We start from the raw sequence: 23,662 nt of genomic DNA, 5'->3' as shown, positions 1-23,662 counted from the left end.
ATATGTAACCACTGTGTTCAGAAAAACACACTACTCTGAAAAGTAAGCTGATTTTATCCATTCTTAGTTTATCAACTTAGATAGAATTTCCTAAGGATGCTACTGCCAGCCCTTTGGGTTTATGCTTGATTTGTCTCCTTATTTTCTGTATTTTACTGTCAACTTTCTTGAAGAAACTGTCTCTATTCATAACCTTCCCACTTCCCATTTACACCTCCATCCATTGTAATTCTGCTTCTGGCACCACCAACTGATTGTTTTTGTTCTTGTAAATTTCTGTAGCAAATCCAAGAGTTACTTTGGAATCCTTAGCTTGCTTGACCTCCAATGACTCAGCATTGTTGATTATCTTATCTTCCTCTGGCTTCCACGGCTATATCTCTAATTATTTTCTTTTATCTGTCACAATCCAGTTTTACTAGGATTTAGTAAATGCTCAATAAATATTTGTTGAATCAATGAAGGGATGAATGTGACTTTCTCTATTCAAGAGAAGGCAAAAAGTCTTAAGATGAAAACAAATCCTACCATCATTTGCCACAACATGGATGGAGCTGGAGGATATTATGCTCAGTGAAATAAGGCAGGCGGGGAAAGACAAGTACCAGATGATTTCACTCATTTGTGGAAATAACAACAAAGCAAAAACTGAAGGAAAAAGACAGCAGCAGACACACAGACTCCAAGAAGTGTCTAGCAGTTACCAAAGACAAAGGGGGTGGGGAGGGCAGGTGTGAAGTAAGGGAGAAGGGGATTAAAGGGCATTATGATTAGCACACATAATGTAGGGGGTCATGGGGAAGGCAGAATAGTACAGAGAAGACAAGTAGTGACTCTACAGTATCTTACTACACTGAAGGACAGTGACTGTAATGGGGTATGTGGGAGAGACTTGATAATATGAGTGAATGTAGTAACCACAATGTTGCTCATGTGAAACCTTCTTAAGACTGTACATCAATGATACCTTAATAAAAAAAATAAAAAGAGAAGGCAAAAAGTAAAGTGAAACTAGGCATTTTGCATTGTTCTCATTTAACAGCAAGAAAGTAACACTATCAATTTGTTGATAAGGATGTTTATCTTGTAAATGTTTTCTATCACTTCTTTATTGTCATTCTTAAAGCTCAATGCAAAGACCAGTCCCCAGAATTAGTTATATTTATACTTCTATTTAGTATGCTGACATGTAGTTGTATTTATATTTCTATTTACCATGCTCCAAATGTTTCCTTATATAATAGTTGTTTACAGTTTTTCACTCTACTGAGTTGGAAATACCCAAAACATAGAAATGCTTATTCCCAATTGCATTGCTCTCAGATAATGGCTGACAGATACATGTGCTCAATAACTGTGAGATTGAATTTCAAAGAACTCCTTAAAAATATATTAATAAATCATTTGGGCATATTAGTTGTATTATTCTATATGCTCAAATAATTGGAAATGTTAGCCATTTGTTCTTCTATTAATAGATTCAATAATTTATAGACATTTTCAAAGCTGTAAACTTGGCAAATGTGAACTTCACTTTTTTTTTTTAACAAACCACTGATCTGGTGCTTTATTTAGTTGTTACCAAGTTAAATACACCAATTTATATGAATAATATTATACGTGTTTTGTGTAAATTATATTTAAAATGATGTTTCTTTTTGAGCATGATGTACTTTTCTTCTGAACTTCAACTTCTTAAAAAACATTATCTTTTACTTGCTTTTACTTTCTTTATGAACTGAATAATACTGAAATAGAGACAAAGATTTAGGATGACATTTTTTAAGATTTTTAAAGACTAGACATTAGTGACTGTGTTTAACAGCAACAAATGTGCACACAGATTGGCCTGGTCCAAAAAAGATTAAGCCATGCTCTTAAAATTTGACATAAAAACATTTTATTATATTTCCATGTGACTTGCTCTCTAATCTTTTTTTCTATGACATTTACAGAAAGCAAATTTCAATGAACAGAAAGTAGAAATGTTACCTATTACTTGAGTCTCCCACATATACTAATTCACATTGTAACTGATTTCTTTAAAGTAATAAAAAAGGAAATCACACTAGAATATCACACACATACTGTTGGAGATCATATGCATTCATGGCTGACATCACTGTGTTTTGGTGGGTATGCTGAAGGGAAGGGAAGGCCTGGAATCTGGGAGCTGGGCCACATGGGAAATTAGGGTACATGTGAAACTATGAAAACACAGGTTGGGGGTGGCAGGCAAAATGCTGAGGGAAAAATCAATGGCATCTTAATTGCCTAAATCTCTCTACCAGACTGTAACATTGATTCCATTGGTGAAGCAAGAACTGAGGTAAAGCCATGGACAGGGAGGGCTCAGAATCTTTGGATGAGGAAACCAGTGAAATCTAATGACTCCATGATGCATGTCATCCTGTAGGGAACAGTGAGGGGCACTGTGCTATAACACATAGGGTAGACTAGGACTAGGCACTGGCTTTGAAAATACACATTCAACGGCCATCTCTGTCCCTCATGAGCTCTGAGGCCATGTCCAAGTCACCTCTCTTCCCTGAGTCTTGGTTTATTCAGTAAATGATCAGATGTACAGCACTGTGAGGATTAAATCGCATAGCACATCTATAATTCCTAGTATACCTACAATACAAGAGCCCAAAGGATTGAGTTTAAACTGAATGGCAAAAACTATAATTTTTCCATGTCCTTTAGGAAGTGCCAGTTTATAGTGTCATCACAAAAGTTTTTGCTACCTGGCTGTCCTGCCTATCCCCTGGGACACAGCTCACTCTCTGGCCAGATCTATAGATTTTTATTATCCAATTAAGAAAATAACCTTATTTGTCAGGCAATGATCTTCATTTTTGGTACAATTTCCTTAAAAAATGTAATGCAATAAGCTATATGCAGTATCACCTAAAGGACAAGGAGATGACTCTTGTCATCTTAATAAGTGGTCAAGTCAACACGTTTTACATTGAATATACCCCTCATTGACTTAAACGTTCTTTGATGTTAAACATCACATTTGCTCACCCACTGTAGCATGCCAGCACACTGTGAAGCACCACTGTTCCGAACAATGATCCTTCTCCTCCCTGAAGTCCTGTACTCCTTATGAATACCTGTTCACATTTTTGCCACCACTACTCACTAGTGACCCAAACCAGGGGCCTAAGGATCACTTGACTTCTCAACTGCTCCATCCATTTAACCAATAAGATCTATCGATTTTCCTGCCCCATCGATTTCAGAATCTTGCCTCTTTACAGCTTTAACCCTAGTCCTATTGCTCATTATCTCTTGATGGGACATAGCAAAAGCCTTATAGCTGCTTAGTGGTTTGGTCTGCTCTTTGATCCCAGCATTGCACTATAGCCAAAATAATCTACTTATATAGAAAATCTAATCTTGACACTTCTTACTTGAAAATCTCTATTAGTTTCTCCATTTACTAGAAGAAAAATAATCTTGCAATCCCAGGTTGTTTTTAAGGTCACTATCCCTTGATTCTTGCTGCATTTCTTTTTCTCAAATTTTATGCCTCAATAATACCAAGTAAATTTTAGTTCCCTAGGCACACACCATGTTATTTAACCCTTCTATGTTTTTGCAACCTCTTAACTCTTGCTTGAATTTTCCCTCCTAGTTTCTTCTTAGGTTGCATTTCTTAATCTTCCAAACTTTAATTAGAGGGTTTCTCCTTTAGGAAAATGTTTGCAAATCCCTAGAATGAGCTATCTCACTCTGTTGTTCTATCCTGGGTTTCCTGTGATCTGATGATTTGCCACACTGCATGGACAGGGTTTCTTCATCTGTCAGGGTCTCACACAGTACCAGAAATATTTTGAAGATAAAAGACGTATCTTACCTAGCTCCTCTAGGTAAGAGATGGTTAGCTCCTGCTACCTAGATTCTTAGAACTACCCAGCTTTCAAGTTTGTTTTCCACCTTTTTCTTCAATTCATTGGGCCATCTCAGGTCCCTCCAATAATTTATCTTTTTGAAATGAGAAAACCAGAGTCAGCTCTGACAGTCTTAACCAAAGAACCCTACTTATCTACTTGTATATTTTAACTTTCAAAATTTCATAGCATATGTCATATCATATGCTGATATTTTACACAATATCTCTTACTAATCCTCAGAATAAACTGTGGTCTCTAAAATCTTTCATTATTTGATGCTGGTATATACACAAAAATATATTATAGATATAAATATACATGTACAAAAATACACGCAAATCTAGTGACTACACAGTCTCTTTAATAACAAAAGAGCTCTGCCCAAGAAAGTTTTTCTCTTAATGTAAGGTCCTGAGCATAGGACTTCATTTTCTTCCTTAATATATCTCAAAACCTAGACAAGTATTTGAAACATAGTAGTAACTGTAATCACATCTGTTGAGTGAGAGAATGAATGAATGAATGAATGAGCAAAGCGATTTACCTTTCTTAGAGAATTAAAAACATGGACTCTGAGGTAGAAAGACTGCATTTGCAAATATTGCTCAAGAAATACATTTTTCTTTTCTGGATCATTCTTAGCTATAATTTCTAGTCAGATAGACTAACTTAATTTAAATCTTGATGTATTTTGCCAAGATCGGTTGCAGAGTCTGAAATGTAGGTATGCAACTCAAGCTATGAGTATTCCCTAGGCCATCTGTATCCAAAACTCTGCTGATAATATGTACATCATCAAATTGAATAGAGGTTTTCAGCACCTTATTTCTTTTTATATTCTGAGCAATTACAAAAAAACTTGATTCAATAGTTACTGCAAATAACTTGCTAGGTTTTATTTGGTTCCCTATGCATTGGCTTTTAAAGTGTGATAGAATGTTCTTAATGGGGATCACTAAAATCTAGTGGCTTTCATTTACTTTTTGAACAGTAAAGGTTAGTGTTTCTTCTTTTCCACAGTCAGAAAAATTCAGCATCTAATTCAAAAATGATCTAAGGTGATCGTTCACTTTCATTTGTTAAACATTACCAAAAATAAAATCTAACTAGCTTGAACAAAAATGTCTGTATATACATATATATATATACCAAACGTGGAGTCATATAAGTAGATGTAAACCACAATCAGTCAAAATATCAGCACACGCAAAAATATGAAACAGGAAGGCAATTTTGAGAGGAAATGAGAAGAAAGAGTGCTATAAGTATTGTTCTGGAATGAACAGATTTTTCTTATAGATTTTGTATAAAAATAAGTCATTTGTGTTCTTTTGAAACTAAATCTACTCAACTCACCTTCATATAACCAGTCAGCAATGCCATTAAAAATAATTCCTTCTTTTCCAGAAGATGTCAGTCGTAATGAACTGCTTTTTATATCAGGTTGATAGTAGATATTATTTTCAAAAATATAAATCTGGATCAGGAAACATGTAAGACAAACAAACCAAAAATCCAACATATTAGGAAGCTTTAAAAAAAAAACTTTCGTATTACAGAAAAACAGCTGAAGAGCTAAGTGTTGCATTATTTGCCTGATTTAAATTTTTTTATTTAATGCATATTTTTGTATTGCTTCCGGTTACTAATGGCTGTCTCTTCCCTATTGTACAATATCAAGCTATCATTTAGAAATAGCATAGTACTCAGCATTGGAGCTTTAAATCCATATTTTCAACCACAATTTTTCATCCATTTAATAATCTCTTGCTCATACCACAAAATTGATTTGGGTTTGAGATGACATTTTGCATACTTAAGAGACTGCAACTATACTAAATGGCATTTAAGTATCAGTCAACTGACTGCTTGAAAACTTCAATTCTGGGTTTTTATTTTTGCAAAGATGATTTGGTGATCAATAAAATAATCTTCAGTGAATCTTTCTGATTCTATCCAGCTTGACTCACAGATCTACTGATGAAAGGATGGCAAAATTCCTTTGAATTGCTCAGTGGAACAAACCTCCCTATGCCCCAAGCTTCCCTGGCAATTCTTCCCTAAAGAGAACAGTAGTTATAATAACTTTGTCCCTGAAGGGTCACAAAAGTTAATTTGTATCGCAGAGTCTTCCAACATGATATCAACAATAACAATAGCCTGGATTGGACAACAGAAATAACAGTAGAAATTAAACAGTGTCTGTCCACACAAAAGTATGTGTCTTTAAATAGAGATAACTCAAGGTAAAATTATTTATAATCCACTTTAAAATATCTTTAATGGCAAACATTTCAAACTGTTAGCCTAAATTATAACATAACTTTTACAAGAACAGTGTTTCATCCTTAAGTTGGGGAAAGAAGAATGTTGTCCAGTAAGAGCCAAATTGCTATTTAAATTGAGCATTCTGTAAGAAGGTGAAAGATGGCCCAGTGTCCATGTGTTCAGCATGCTGTGGGATCATTATGCCATAGCAAATGGAGCAAACACAAGAACTTCTGAAATAATTGATTAATTATGAGGTCCTAGATTTTAAATCTTAGCATGTATAGTGATGAAACCAATTTTAATATCCAGAAATTTCACTGATATTCTATTTCAAGTCTGGTGATTTAGCAGTGAGTGTATCTAATTCATCATTCTACCATTATCTGTCATTTATACTGCAGGTGAAAATGCTAATATAAGAATAAGGATTTTTGGGGTTGTGGTAGAAAGATATACAGGGTGTTTAAAAGCTTGAGCTTGATAATCAGACAGCCTACATGTAAAATCTCAGTAACTTCGATAATTCTCTTAACCTTTATAAACCTCAGTCTTCTCTTTTACAAAATGTGGATAATTCTCATTCCTTAGAGATCTGTTGGAAAGAATAAAGGAGATGATGAATGTAGAACATACAACATATGTGGCTTTACTAGAAGGAGGACTGACTTCACAAAAGATAATTTGGTTCAAAATCCTAAGCTTTTGAAGGGTACAAACTAAATCAAAATAAAACCTCTATGGCTTCAGACCATGTGTAAACTATCCCAAACTATTGACTAGCAGTGCATAACATGTTGGCTAAATATGTATTAGGAGCAGTAGTGGACTGGCAACAGCAGCAGTGGTAGCTCAGAAGTAGGAGGAGGTGAGTTATTAACAAATGAAATTTACTGCTTTCACTTCACTTGGAAGGTTTTCAAGTGATGATAGGAAATAGGAAATGAGTTTATTATTGAAAGCAAGTGGGTCACACTCCAGCACAGGTGCCTTAAAAGTGGATGGTGGTGGGGACGGGGATTTGGGGTGACGATGGGGAGCAGTAAGGCAATGCAGAAACCTCCTCACCCACACACACATCAAGGAGGCAACCACAGCAAATACAACTGACACTGACATGACCTGAGACTGCAGAGCAGACCACCTACACCTGGGGAAGAAGAGAAGCCCACACAGAGAAGGGTAAAGTGGCAGAGCTGCAATTAGTCGGGACCCAAGCCTTTCCCCATCCCAGCCCATAGGTGGTAGGAAGAGAAACAGAGAGCAGAGTGGATAGGGGCCCAGGAATTCTGCACATCTGGTCCTGGAGATGTGCTCTGGGAGCATGAGTCTCCATTGCACTGGGTGCTGGTGATTACTAGGACCAGACACCAGGAACAATTAGAGCACTCTGAGAGGCTGAGACTTTACCCACTTGTGGAGGACAGGCATGTTCTGCAGGTCCCACTGAAAGCCAATGCAGAGGTGAGAGTTTGAAAGATTTACCATCATGGGAAGGATGCCAGAGGAGCAAGCGTTGGACAGAGCTCTCTCTACCACAGGAAAAAGGGTAAGTAGACCACACTTCCCCAGCCTTCCCTCAGCCCAACTGGCCTGGTGCTTGTGGGAACCCCAAAAGCTCCATCCCCCTCACTGACAGCTCAGCTGAAGGTACTTCCCTGTGCACCTGCCTGCCCCCTGGTCCCAGCAGTGGTTAGACTTTGCTGCCTGGCAGGCAGAGGGAAGATTTCCCAGCCCTTTCTCAGTCCAACTAGTGAGGCACCTTCAAGAGCCAGCTCCAAACACTGCATCCTCCTCCCTGATGAACCAGCCCCATGCCACACTCTCCGTGCACCTGCCCCATCCACCCCTTCAGCCCAGCAGCCTCACCAGCACTATTGCTGCAGGGCAGGCAGAAGGCAGACCTGCCCACAACAATCCTAGCAGAGGCACTACAGCAGGGCTCACAAAGGGCCAGCAGAAGTGAGCTGCTACCTGCTGCCTGTGGCCTGGGATCAACCACTGTTGGCAGACAGGCAGAAAGGTGGCTCTGCCCATAGCCAACCACAGCGATTGTGGCTCTACCGTACAGGAGAACCAGGCCCTGGTAAGTAAAGAGTCTGGAACTTCTAGGCACCACAGGGATACCTTCATCAGAAAGCCATTACCCTCCAAACCAGGAGGCATAGCAGATCAATCTAATACAAAGGAAGAAACACCAAAACCCTGACAAAATGAGGAAGCATAGGAATATGTTCCAAACAAAAACACAGGATAAGACACCAGAAAGAGAGCTAAATGAACAGAGATCACAAAACCTCTTGATAAAGATTTCAAAGTAAAAGTCATAAATATGTTCAATGATCTGTGGAAAACTTTTGATGATCTCAGGGAGGACTTCAGCAAAGAGACAAAAGAGTGGAAAGAGAGCCACTCAGAGCTGAAGAATACAGTATCTGGAATGAGAAGGAAAAAGGGGCACAAAGATTCTCAATCATAATGTAAGTCTGTCACAGGGATGGTAGTGCAGCATGGAGATATAGCCACTGATTCTGTAGCATCTTCCTATGTTGACAGATGATAACCATACTAGTGGAGGTGAGGATTTAATAATATGGGTAACTGTTGAATGACTGTGTTGTATACTTGAAACCAATGGAAGATTGTTTGTTGACATTTCAATAAATAAATAGATACATTTTTTAAAAAGTGGATGGCAATTGATTGTCATGATTTTCATAATCCCTCAGCTGAGAAAAAAATACTTTTATTTCAGTCAACTAAAGCCTAAGCTTTATATCTTTTGTATACTACCTCTGTTTGCCTTTCACAAACAGTATATGAAATAGGCAGGCAAGGTCTTCCTTACTTAGAGGAATTCCTTTTCTTGGACCTGAACAATCAACTAGGACTTACAAGTGACAATAGGTGACAACAGTTCATATCATCTACACCCAGGCTACTTAAACACATGTGGCATTTATTAGAAGTAGGGGTGACTTAACCAAAAGTAATGTTGTTCCAAATCCTCAGCTTCTGAAGGGAGTGAACTGTAAGTCAAAATAATTAATAAAACTTCCATGATTTTAGCAGATGTATAAATTACCCAAAACCATTGACTAGTAATTACATTTATATTTGAAGAACAGATTGGATGATTTTCAGAATCCATATGAAACTGACATCTGCTTCAATGTAAAAGAACAAGCAGTATGGAATCAGAATTTTAATGCCATTTGCTGAAAGCTGCAATCCAAGGAATGTCCACAAGATCTTTTTTCTATGCACAAAAAAATTAGTGGCTGCCTTCATGAAAATGTACATTTATAGTCTTCTAATGTCTTTTAAATTACCAAGGTTTTCCTTGAATTATATTAGTTTCAAATAATAGTCACAAACTCTAAGCACTACCTTAATAATATGAGAGCTGCAAATATTGCATTTGCAGATACTATCTGGGCACTCTGATGAAATCAAGCTGGTCCAAATGGCAATCATCAAGGGCTACAACTAGATTTAAATCACATTCATCGAATATATGACAAACCCTAATGCCATTTATCCTGTTACTAATTAAGCTGTCATAGTAGTTTTGATGTCACTAATCAATTCCTTCAGTGAACCACCTAAACAGGATAATAAATAGAAATGGATAGGTATCTGACCACTTAACTCTTCAATTTATAGAGCAAGCCAACCACCTAGTTTTTCAAAGTCAATAGTCTTAATACCTGTATAAATTATTCAAAATTGGTAAAGGCAATATGGAAGGAACAGGAAGATAAATGAAATACTATGTGCTGAATTACAATGGGTTAAGAAATATGTAATAAATTTTTCCAAGAAATTATTCTAATCAATGCATTAGTTGATACGGCTCATTACTAAGTGATTGGACACAACGTGTGTCATTGTTGGGCAGGGTGCTTTAAAAGCCTTCCCTTTTGAATTTTGAATTTCCTGCTTTCTCTTCCCCTTGCCAAGACCACAAGCAATGCTTCAGATAGCAGACACCACAGCAGCCTGGCTTGCTGGGAGAATAGGCATAGTGGGAACTCGCTCCTCAGCCCCAGGCAATGTGAAATGGACACAGACCAAGATGAACATTTGATGTTAAAAGTCATCAAGATTTTAGAGTAATCGCAATGTAAATTAGTCTACTGTGACTGATTGAAGCAGAGACAATGCCTGATACAGACTTATAACAGCAGACTCTTAAAAACTTTTAGCCAGCTTAAACGAAAAAGAACAGCAAAATAAAACTGGAACGGTTTTATCTAGGAACTGTTCTATATAATAGGATATTAGATTCGTTTTAGCTGAAATATTGCTAAAAGTTATCCCACCTTCACTGATTTGAGTGATTTTCCTGGTAATTTTAAATTAGGAAACTTGAGTTATTAAAAAGTCCCCATGCCCTGTGGTGGTGTAAGAGGATCTGGAAAGTTACATTCAAGGTGGGATATGTTTTGGGTTGCCTTCTTTTTTGTCTTGCTTTTGAGGAAAAAAAAAATTGAAATTAAGAAGCATTCCCAGGTAACGCATATCACTGGCAGGGATGTGGTGAAAGGGGTCCTGTCCTAGGTAATTGTGAAAATGTAAACTGGTCATATGGGAAAGCAACATGCAATTACACTTTCCATCTCAAAAGGAATCCTAAACCTGGCACCTTGTCTTTTAGAGAAAAAAAAATATCACTGTGTAGAGAATGATGAAGAGTCATATCTATCTCAGCTGCATTTAAGATGTTCAAAAAGAGGAGTTAAAGTGAAAACCCATCCAAGTAAATGCCTGGATGGATGATTCACCTACATCTTATAGTAACATTCAGGCTTTGAGGAGAATAAATTAGTGCTTCATGAACTGATTTGGAGAAGTTTTACTGAAATACTGTTGAGTGACAAAAAACAGAAACAAAAAATATGATTTCAACATGAACACATTTTTTGTGCACCAGACACAACATTAATACAAACTTTCACAGGAATGTGACCAACAGATATGCATTGGGTGTCTGTCGGTTCTCAGCCCCATGCCTGCCCCTCTGGAGTCTTTTATTTCTGTGGACTGTTAAAAGCTAGTCTCCTCAGCTTCTTCGGTAGGTGGATTCTGGTTACTTTACGCAACAAGGAGAGCTGTTAGTTTAGGAACTGGATGACATTTGCTCTGGCAGTGGCTCTACCATGCCACCTCCAGACTTTTAATGTGGGTACTTTTGTTGGGAGATGGATATACAGTGAGAGACAACTGAAAAACAGGTCATCAAACAGAAAAAGACTTGGAAACTATACTAAAAAGACTTGACACATTTATGCTTGTATGTATATTATGCAGTTTAATATATGCATAAATACAATACCAACATTAATTTCAGTGATAAAAATGATGATACTAATATAGAAATTAGTCTGACATGTTGGTTACATGTACAGCAGGTATTTAATTATTTTTATTTGAAACTAATGGCAATGAAGCTATTTTCTTAACTTAGAGCAGGGTTTCTCAACCTTGGCACTACTGACATTTAGGAATGGACATTGCTTTGAGGAGTGCCCTGGCAGTGCAGGAGGATGAGCAGCATCTCTGCTTCCCCACGCGTACAAGATGCCAGTAGCAGCTCCTTCCCTCAGTTATGACAACACAGAATGTCTCCAGACATTACCCAATGGCCCCTCAAAGGGAGTTGCAAATCACCTCCTCTTTGAGAACTACTGACTTTGAGGTAAGATTTCTGCGTGTGCATAATGAAATGGTAGTTTAATTCCCCAAACCTTTAAAAGCCTATTTGCAATTTGTTGTTAGAAAGTACTCTCCCAAGTGTGCCTGTGGTTATAAAGATTTTTAATGTGTAGTCCCCTCACTTCAAGAAGATTATAATGTTATGTGAGAGACAGGTAGGTAAACTCCTAAAACCCAGTGCTGAGCAATGAACAGCAGGAATCAGGGTGGGGGAATGGGTTCATAGAGACTTTTAAGAGAGAGTGAATTTAAATTGTGACATAAAGGACAAGGAGTGATTCCATGGGATTAGGAAGATGGAGAGAAACAAATGCCAGGCAATGGAGCAGATTTAACTCAAGTCACAGACAGACAAGTATGGGAATATGAGGAGGATAGTTCTGTAAGATTCAGGTACATCTCTATATACACATGGTTGCTCTAAAAGTTAAGAAAGTTTCGTTGCCTAATAGAATTCGAGCATTCAGACAACCATATCCTAGGGTCCTTTGGTTCCTGGCTCACCGACCATGATTCAACCTCAACATTATCCTCTGGTCAAATTTCCAAAATTTGTCTGGAACCTTTGTCTTTTTCTCTATCAGGGACAGATTTTAATTTTCAATCATGCCATTCAGTTACGAAATTGAATTCATAATATTATTTTGGAAATAAATGACACACAGGTTTTGCCATGATTTAGAGTCATTATTAGGGACAGATCTTATTTTTCAATAAATATAAGAGTTTCATCATATGGACAATGTTAAAACATATGTTATGTGTGTGTATATATATATATATATATAATAACTACTTTATTGAGAGAAAGATTGTAAGAATAATCACCTGGAACTCCATCATACACATAAGATGCTGTAACATATTTAAACTTTTTTTTAAATAAAAATGTTCAAAATATTTAAGCCATATTGCATTAATGGATCTGGTTCCACTGTAGAAAACGTTTTGAGGAATAACTCTCTAAAAACTTTTAGTATTAACTTATAAAGAAAAAGTCCTTATTTTGGTTTATATAGCAGACTCTTTTGTTAACATGAAATAAAAACAGACAAAAAAAGCAGAATATTTTGTTGTTACAATTAGAATGGCTGAAATAAAACTGAGAGTCAATAATAAGTGCTGCCAAGGATGTAAAGCAATGGGAACCTTCATGTACTTCTTATGGAAGAGTAACTAGGTACAATTACTTGTAAATGTGAAAAAAACAGATTTTACCAAAGCAGAAAATAGGTATAATTATATGTCTCATGAATTCCATCTGAGGGGTATACCTAACAGAAATGTATATGGATGGATAGGTAGGTAGATTATCTATATATATCTATGTCTGTATATATATATATAGGGAAGGGAGGAAGGCAAAGAAGGAAAAGAAATGTGTATATATACAAAAACATATATATATACATATGTGCATACACTGTGCATATGCATAAATATGTATATAATATGTAATATATTGTAAAATTACGTATATGTATAAACATACACAAAATCAAGGGGCATACACAAAAATACTCACAGTAGTGCTATTTATAATAGCCAACAATGATACTGCAAATCAGGGTAATGATACCCTTTCAAGAGACTAGTGACTGGTAAACGGTAGAATAGGGGTATCCTGGCATATAAACGATGCTATGATCCTACTCTGGGTGCTGTGTAGGTGGAAGTGTTCATAAGGATCATATTTGCTGCATGTATGTTAAACTTAAAAAACAAAGAGAAATCTAAGGATTAAAGATGGCAGCGTGAGAGGAGAAACAGAGGCTTCCTCCTAAAACCATATACAATTAGAAAATATACTTTGTGCAACTAATCCTGAGAGAGCAACAGGAAAGAGGACAGCGCCAGACTGCACACACCTGGAGAAAAGAGCAGACCTCACGGAACAGGGTAACATACAAAAGCTGTGTCCCAGCAGGACCCAAGCCCTTCCCCTACCCCAGCTCACCGATGGGAGGAAGAGAAATGGAGCAGGGAGGGAGTGGAGGCCTGAGACTGCTGAATACCTAACTCCGGAGATCTGCTCTGGGAGCACAAACCTACATTTCATGGTGCTTTCATGATACTTGCATAATTACGGGGTTGGAAAGCTAACACAGGCAGAATTCCTGGGGAGACTGAGATTCCAGCCACTTGTGGAAAGCAGGGATCCATATCTGGCTACTCTGGGACAAAAGCTTATACTTCTGTGCTCGGCCCACTGGCTCAGGCAGTGGAGACAGGCATAGGAGCTGGGAAGCAGGAAACAGCCCTTTCCTCCCCCCAGGCACCAATGCCGCTTCCCTGAGACCTGACATTGCTTCAGGGACTGAGCAGCTCCAGAGAGCAGAGCTTCTAGACACTAGAGGGTGCCATATACAACTATGGAACACCAAAGTAACCTGGTCCAGAGTAAAATTAATATAACTCGAGAAAGATTTAAATGACATGGACCTTATGACACTTCCTGAAAGGGAATTCAAAATAAAAATCATCAACATGCTAATGAAGGTACAGAAAGATATCCAAGAACCCAGGAATGAATTCCAGTAGGAGATCCAACCATTGAAGAGCAGGATGGAGGGTATTAAAGGCAGGTTGGATATGGTGGAGGAGATGATAAATGAAGTAGAAACTAGAGAAGAGGAATACAAAGAAGGTGAGGCACAGAGAGAAAAAAGGATCTCTAAGAATGAAAGAATTTTGAGAGAACTGTATGACCAATCCAAACAGAACAATATTCGCATTATAGGGGTACCAGAAGAAGAAGAGAGAGGGATAGGAATAGAAATTGTCTTTGAGGAGGTAATTGCTGAAAGCTTCCCCAATCTGGGGAAGGAGATAGTCTCTCAAGCCATGAAGATTCACAGATCTCCCAACACAAGGGACCTAAGGAAGACAACACCAAGACATATACTAATAAAATTGGCAAAGATCAAGGATAAGGACAGACTATTAAAAGCAGTCAGAGAGAGAAATAAGATCACATACAAAGGAAAGCCCATCAGGCTAACATCAGACTTCTCAGCAGAAATGTTACAGGCCAAAAGGGAGTGGCATGATATATTTAATGCAATGAAGCAGAAGGGACTCAAAACAAGATTACTTTATCTGGTAAGATTCTCATTTAAATTTGAAGGAGGGATTAAACAATTTCCAGATAAGCAAAAGCTGAGAGAATTTACCACCCATAAACAATCTCTACAGTCTATTTTGGAGGGACTGCTATAGATAAGTGTTCTTAAGGTTGAATAGCTGCCACAAAAAGAATACTGTGCCACCACAGTAAAGAAAGAAGAACAGCTAATTACTAAGCAAATGCAAAATTAAATTAACTATCTCCAAAGTCAATAAAGGGATAGATGAAGAATACAGAATATGATACCTAATATACAAAGAATGGAGGAGGAAGAAAAAGGAGGAGAAAAAGAAAAGAACCTTTAGATTGTGTTTGTAACAGCATATAAAGTGAGTTAAGTTAGACTCTTAGATAGTAAGGAAATTAACCTTGAACCTTTGGTAACCATGAATGTAAAGCCTGCAATGGCAATAAGTACATATCTATCAATAATCACCCTAAATGTAAATGGACTGAATGCTTCAATCAAAAGACATAGAATCATTGAATGGATAAAAAAACAAGACCCATCTATATGCTGCCTACAAGAGACTCAGTTTAAACCCAAAGACATACACAGACTAAAAGTGAAGGGATGGAAAAAGATATTTCATGCCACTAACAGAGAGTAAAAAGCAGGAGTTGCAGTACTTGTATCAGACAAAATTGACTTCAAAACACAGAAAGGAACAAGAAACAAAGAAGGACATTACATAATGATAAAGGGATCAATCCAACAAGAAGATATAACCATTATAAATATCTATGCTCCCAACAGAGCAGCACCCACATATGTGAAACAAATACTAACAAAATTAAAAGGGGAAATAGAATGCAATGCATTCATTCTAGGAGACTTCAACACTCCACTCACTCAGAAGGACAGCTCAACCAGACAGAAGATAAGTAAGGAGACAGAGGCACTGAACAACACACTAGAACAGATGGACCTAACAGACATCTACAGAACTCTACACCCAAAAGCAACGTAATACACATTCTTCTCAAGTGCACATGGAACATTTTCAAGAATAGATCATATACTGGGCCACAAAAAGAGTCTCAGTAAATCCAAAAAGATTGAAATTGTACCAGTTTCTCAGATCACAAACATATGAAACTAGAAATAAATTATGCAAAGAAAATGAAAAATCCCACAAACACATGGAGGCTTCACAACATGCTCCTAAATAACCAATGGATCAATGACCAAATAAAAACAGAGATCAAGCAATATACAGAGACAAATGACAACAATAATTCAACACTGCAAAATCTGTGGGATGCAGCCAAGGCTGTGCTAAGAGGAAAGTATATTGCAATACAGGCCTACCTCAAGAAAGAAGAACAATCTCCTATAAGCAGTATAAACTCACAATTAATGAACCTAGAGAAAGAACAACAAATGAGGCCCAAAGTAAGTAGAAGGAGGGACATAATAAAGATTTGAGCAGAAATAAATAAAATTGAGAAGAATAAAACAGCAGAAAGAATCAATGAAAGCAAGAGCTGGTTCTTTGAGAAAATAAACAAAATAGATAAACCTCTAGCCAGATTTATCAAGAAAAAAAGAGAGTCTATACACATAAAGAGAATCAGAAATGAGAAAGGAAAAATCACTACGGACACCACAGAATTACAAATAATTATTAGAGAATACTACGAAAAATTATATGCTAACAAACTGGATAACCTAGAAGAAATGGACAAGTTTCTAGAAAAATACAACCTTCCGAGGCTGACCCAGGAAGAAACAGAAAATCTGAACAGACCAACTAGCAGCAATGAAATTGAACTGCTAATCAAAAACCTACCTAAGAACAAAACTCCTGGACCAGATGGCTTCACCACTGAATTTTAGCAAACATTTAATGAAAACCTAATACCCATTCTCCTTAAAGTTTTTCAAAAAATAGAAGAGGAGGCAATACTTCCAAACTCATTCTATGAGGCTAGCATCACTCTAATACCAAAACCAGGCAAAGACCCCACAAAAAAAGAAAATTACAGACCAATATCCCTGATGAACATAGCTGCAAAAATACTCAACAAAATATTAGCAAACCGAATTCAAAAATACATCAAAAAGATTAACCATCATGATCAAGTAGGATTTATTCCAGGGATGCAAGGAAGGTACAACATTAGAAAATCCATCAACATTATCCACCACATCAACAAAAAAGAAGGACAAAAACCATAAGATCATCTCCACAGATGCAGAAAAAGCATTCGACAAAATTCAACATCCATTCCTGATAAAAACTCTCAACAAAATGGGTTTGGAAGGCAAGTACCTCAACATAATAAAGGCCATATATGACAAACCCACAGCCAACATTATACTTAACAGCGAGAAGCTGAAAGCTTTTCCTTTAAGATCGGGAACAAGACAAGGATACCCGTTTTCCCCACTTCTATTCAACATAGTACCGGAGGTCCTAGCCACGGCAATCAGACAACACAAAGAAATAAAAGGCATCCAGATTGGCAAGGAAGAAGTTAACCTATCCCTGTTTGAAGATGACATGATATTGTACATAAAAACCCTAAAGAATCCACTCCAAAACTATTAGATCTAATATCTGAATTCAGCAGAATTGCAGGATACAAAATTAATACACAGAAATCTGTTGCATTCCTATACACTAACAATGAACTAGCAGAGAGAGAAATCAGGAAAACAATTCCATTCATAATTGCATCAAAAAAAATAAAATACCTAAGAACAAACCTAACCAAGGAAGTGAAAGACCTATACTCTGAAAACTATAGGACATTCATGAGAGAAATTAAAGATACCAATAAATGGAAACACATCCCAAGCTCATGGATAGGAAGAATTAATATTGTCAAAATGGCCATCCTGCCTAAAGCAATCTATAGATTCAATGAAATTCCTATCAAAATACCAACAGCATTCTTCAACGAATTAGAGAAAATCATCCTAAAATTCATATGGAACCACAAAAGACTCCAAATAACAAAAGCAATCCTGAGAAGGAAGGATAAAGCAGGAGGAATTACGCTCCCCAACTTCAAGCTCTACTACAAAGCCACAGTAATCAAGACAATTTGGTACTGGCACAAAAACAGACCCATAGACCAGTGGAACAGACTAGAGAGCCCTGATGTAAACTGAACCATATATGGTCAATTAATATATGATAAAGGAGCCATGGACATTCAGTGGGGAAATGACAGCCTCTTCAACAGCTGGTATTGACAAAACTGGACAGCTACATGCAAGAGAATGAAACTGGATTATTGTTTAACCCCATACACAAAAGTAAACTTGAAATGGATTAAAGACTTGAATGTAAGTCATGAAACCATAAAACTCTTAGAAGACAACATAGGCAAACATTTCCTGAATATAAGCATGAGCAACTTCTTCCTGAACCCATCTCCTCAAGAAAGGGAAACAAAAGCAAAAATGAACTCATGGGACTACATCAAACAAAAAGGTTTTGTACAGCAAAAGACATCATCAACAGAACAAAAAGGCATCCTACAGTATGGGAGAATATATTTATAAATGACATATCCAACAAGGGGTTAACATCCAAAATACATGAAGAACTTACACCCCTCAACAATCAAAATACAAATAACCCAATTAACAAATGAGCAGAGGATATGAAGAGACAGATCTCCAAAGAAGAAATTCATATGGCCAACAGACACATGAAAAGATACTCCACATCACTAATCATCAGGGAAATGCAAATTAAAACCACAGTGAGATATCACCTCACACCAGTAAGGATGGCCAGCATTGAGAAGACTAAAAACAACAAATGCTGGTGAGGATGCGGAGAAAGGGGAATCCTCCTGCACTGGGTGGGAATGTAAACTAGTTCAACCATTGTGGAAAGCAATATGGAGGTTCCTCAAAAAACTAAAATGAGAAATACCATTTGACCTGGGAATCCCACTCCTTAGAATATACACAAAGACTACAACTTCTCAGACCCAAAAAGACATATGCACCTCTATGTTTATCACAGCACTTTTTACAATAGCCAAGATATGGAAGCAACCTAAGTGTCCATCTGTAGATTAATGGATAAAGAAGATGTGGTACATATATACAATGGAATACTATGGAATACTATTCAGCCATAAGAAAGGAACAAATCCTACTATTTGCAATAACATGGATGGAGCTGGAGGACATTATGCTCAGTGAAATTAGCCAGGTGGAGAAAGACAAATGCCAAATGATTTCCCTCATTTGTGGAGTATAACAATGAAGCAAAACTGAAGGAACAAAATGGCAGCAGACTCAGAGACTCCAATAATTAACTAGTGGTTACCAAAGGGAAGGGTGTGGGAGAGCAGATGGGGAGGGAGGGAGAAGGGGACTGAGGGGTATTATGTTTAGGACACATGGTGTGGGGGATCATGGGAAGAACAGTGTAGCACAGAGAAGGGACATAGTGGATCTCTGGCATCTTGCTGCACTGATGGACAGTGACTACACTGGGGTATGGGTGGGGACTTGATATTAATGGGTAAATGTAGTAACCACATTGTTTTTTCATGTGAAACCTTCATAAGAGTGTATATCAATCACACCTTAATAAAAAAATTTAAAAAAACATAGAGAAGTGTTATGTATTATTATCACAAAGATTATCAATATTTCACAGAATGTCACAGTGCATCATTCAACTATACAAAAATTCTCTTTCCTTAATTTGCCAGTATGTAATAAATTCCAAGTGTCCATTTATATAATGGAAAGTAAAGCTCTGAGCACAAGTTAAATAGTTTGATTACCTCTGACATTTTGGCTTTGAATAAATCTCTCTGTGGTTTATGCAGTACTGCTTTCATTTCTCTGCAGGATGATCTCTCAGATATAGAACAACTCACTCAAATCATTCATGTCACCTTTGCACCAATACCTGACATTCTAGAGACAGAATCACTATCAGAGCACTCAAATCCCTTGACATTTGCAATTATTCATATCACAAAGCCCTTTCAAAGAGTTCTTATTTCTTAAACCCTTTACAGAACATTAGGCACTTTCAAAAAAGTGAAATATATCCCTTTGTCTTAAATTTATAATTATGTAAGTCACTTCCCATTTCCAATGCCCTTTGATCCATACTTTTTTAGGAGAAAAGAGGATACTAGATTGAAGTTTGCAAAGGTAATTGATGACCAATTAATGAAATTTCACAGCGGACTATTTCTTGGCTACATCAGTCCATAAAACTCATTTAGGTTAAGAGAAGACCTTATCACAAATAAATCAGTTCAATAATTGAAAAAATTAATTAAAATATTTATGGGCTCAAGTAATAAACTGGGACCCATAGAAGACAGCCATCAGCATTATTATGTTATTAAAAACATCCTTATGTTCTGATTTATATGTGTCAAGTGTTAAGAGGATGGCATTTATCTAGTCGTAATGTAACCATTTTCTTCTCTACTCACTTTCTTCTCTTTCATTTTTCCTTCCCCACCCCACTTTTTGTATTATTTTCCTTCTCTGGTGCTCCATCTTAAACTGAGTGTGTATTTGGCATCATTTATATGCTAGGCACTGTGCTAAGCCTTGGGTATATAACGACAAGATCTTATGGTCTAATGTGACTTTCCAGACACACACATACACACATACACACATTAAGGTAGATGTGATAGGTAGAGAAAAAGAAAAACAATGTATAAGGACATTAGTTTAGGGGGAAGTATGTTTAAGGGCAGGAGAACTTGACATGAAAAATAAAAATAATAGTAAAATTGAGAAAAATGGGATTTCTATCAGAAAGCATGTGTCTAATCCTGGCAGTGCTCTTTGTAAGATTAGACCATTATGTACTTCACCGCTCTGATACTTAGTTTCCTCATTTATAAAGTTGTGATAATACAGGATTAAAGAACCTAAAAATCAGGTCATGGATGTTGTTCTATGTACTTGTACATAGGTATTCAATTTAAAAAAATCAAGCTAGTAAGTAAATGGCCATGAAAGATATTACCATAATTTGAGGATAATAAAACATTCTTATGCAGTTCTCTTAAGAAGAATCTTAAACATTTGAAGTGGTAAGGTAATGACTTTGCCTCCTGTTTCCTGTATCAGCTGCATAGTGCACATGTTTTATCTTATCTGGCCATTCAGAAGACTTCCCTTCTTATTTTTGGAGGATTCTTGCATTATGTGTGCTAGGAGGAAGTAGAGCCTAATCTTTAATCATAAAGACAAAAAGCCGATAAAACATCCCTGGCTCATGACTGTACCTATGACAATGAATCTCGAAGGAGTATGAGAAATTATTCACATGAACACCAGCAAACCCTCAAGGGTCCAGCAAGGGCAGAGGTGCAATGCCCACTGAGGTTGCTGCCAGTTGCAGTATCCCAGTCATGTTTTCCTGTAACAACCTAATCAAATTGTCCTGAACACATGCCTATGTGTGGCAATGCCTGACTCTTCATGGCTCCTGCTCATTTTCCAGTCCTGGAATTCCAACTTCTCAGTGAGTCTAAGAACTTCCAGAAATCTTTTTAATTAATTCATTTTCTCTTGAAACAAACTTGAGCCATTTCTCTTGCTTACTTCCAGGAATACTAATTGTCACATGGCATGCAGCAGTTTAACCCTTCAAATTCTCATGGGAAACAAAGTCCTTCACTGTAGTTTGTGTTGGGAACAAGCTGAATTAACCCCTCTTTTTTCCCAGCTAGTTATCCTCCCTTTCATTCATCCAAAGATTAGCAAAAAGCTAAATATGCATTTTAGCCTCTGATATTGAAAGAATTTGTTTTTATATTTGTATTTTAACTCCTTTTATTTCAAATGAGGACTCCAAAATTCTTAAAGTACACTTCCTGAAGGAGGGTTGAGGGATGCTGGAAGAAACTCTCATCTGCTTATCAATGGGTCTGTGCCTAATGCTCTCCAGTTCATAGAGACATGCTGATAAGAAAACAAATTAAAAAATTTAGAAGGTGGAACCAGCCTTGGTTATCTCCCATGCACATTTTCCTCACAGTTCTAGACTCTTTATTCCACTTCATGAAATTTCAAGGCATCCCCAGCCAGAAATGAAGAAATAGAGGGGTTTTTGTTTTTGTTTAACAATACAGAAACATACATTTTTTACTGCATCCTCCAAATATACTAGATTAGTAAAATAACCATTAAAAACAGATTTAGTAATGAAATGCCTATGTCCAGAATAAATTTTTAAATTCTAGTTAATGTTCTTATGAACTTAAATTTAATTGAGTCAGTGATGAACTAGGGACAAGAATCATTTAAATCTAAGCATAACTTGGGGCACAGAATAAAAATCACTTGAAATATTTCCTCATTTTGCTTTATTTTTCCTGTGAGATTCTATAGAAATGGCTAGCCCTTGTGCTGCACTTAATCTGTCTGCTCCAATGGGGTCTAATTAAGCCCTAACTATGACATATGTGTAAGTGCAACGCAATTGCCCTAAGAACTTTTTATTTTGGGTTGAAAACATGTAAGAGGGGATGTAAAAGAGCATTTTCTGATTTCTACTAATTAGTGTTTGGTCGTTTGCCATAGATTACTCACTGCTGTCCCTTCCTTCAATTCTCCTCACTTGCATCCACCCTATAATGACAAAACAGACTCCTCCTGTCAGTGCTTAAGTGTGAAATCCCAAGTGAAGGTATTCTCTTACTCAGCATTCTATAAATAAAGGCTAAATTCTTTAGACTAACACTCTAAGCAAACTACTGTTTAGGACTTAAGTGTTGATCCACCTGTAAGGTAACCTTTGTCTTAGTAAATGTCATGCATTTGCTATCACATACATATTATTTTTTTGTCTGTATTTGTCTTATTTGCTTCTTCCATAGAAAAGCATTGACACACAAAACAGAAAAATCTACCTTGTACAGAACAGATATATAGACTTCCTGGTGAAGTGATACTTTTTCAAGTGCTAATGCCAGATGGTATTACATAGTTCATATTACTTAAACTACCTGTAAATATATATTTACTACTGGAAAAGTCTTTTTAAGTTTCCTAGTGAAGAAAGTTGAAAGATGAAAGCAGATGGTAAGTAGTGTGGGGGAGATACATGGAGGCATGGTCATTACACAGTTAACTCATTCATTTGCAATTCTACTACACCACTAACATGTGCAGTGCCTATGACAGTGTGATCTAAGTATTAGTCCTGGTGGTTGAAAAATTCACAGTTTAAAATAAGAACGATAAGATAAAAGCTAATTAACTTGCAAATATGGACTTTTTATGATATGGCTGTACACAACGTATTTCTGGAATTTGAATGAACTACATGAACACAGGTTTCTCTTGCTATCCAAAAGTAGAGCATTCCTGTGAAAGTATTTGTAAGCCAAAATGGTGTAAAAGGAAAAAGTATCACCTGTTAGGCCAATTTCCTTTTACAAAAGACCTGCATTAGAACCTGTTTTTGCTAACCAAAAGAAACCTGGAGAGGTTTTTGCTTTTACAAAAAAAGCTGTTGCCATACTAACGTAGCTCTTTTCATAAAAGCAAAGTAGCATAAAGTGAACTTTTGGAAAGTGAGAAGTATCTATACCTGAATCTTACTAAGGAGAAATGACAAGGTGAAGAGATGTGTGTTAGGGAGTGAATGGGGACAGACTGAAGGTTAAAATAATTATTGGAGAA

The 23,662-nt window shown here is 36.8% G+C and overlaps 1 protein-coding gene across 3 annotated transcripts in view; it reads right to left on the bottom strand.

Moving 5' to 3' along the window:
• DPP10 (dipeptidyl peptidase like 10) overlaps nucleotides 1-23,662 on the bottom strand; it is a 674,550-nt gene that overhangs the window by 99,819 nt on the left and 551,069 nt on the right. For all 3 annotated transcript variants that reach the window (XM_036886636.2, XM_036886633.2, XM_036886635.2), the window contains one exon: nucleotides 5,259-5,379. In XM_036886636.2, the coding sequence (XP_036742531.2) occupies nucleotides 5,259-5,379 (121 nt within the window). The remainder of the gene's footprint in view (nucleotides 1-5,258; nucleotides 5,380-23,662) is intronic.

This window comes from Manis pentadactyla, chromosome 8 (assembly GCF_030020395.1).
Source record: "Manis pentadactyla isolate mManPen7 chromosome 8, mManPen7.hap1, whole genome shotgun sequence".
In the NCBI taxonomy this organism is placed as follows: domain Eukaryota; kingdom Metazoa; phylum Chordata; class Mammalia; order Pholidota; family Manidae; genus Manis; species Manis pentadactyla.
Note: the sequence above shows the minus strand (reverse complement) of the source record. Positions and strands in the feature narration are given on the sequence as shown.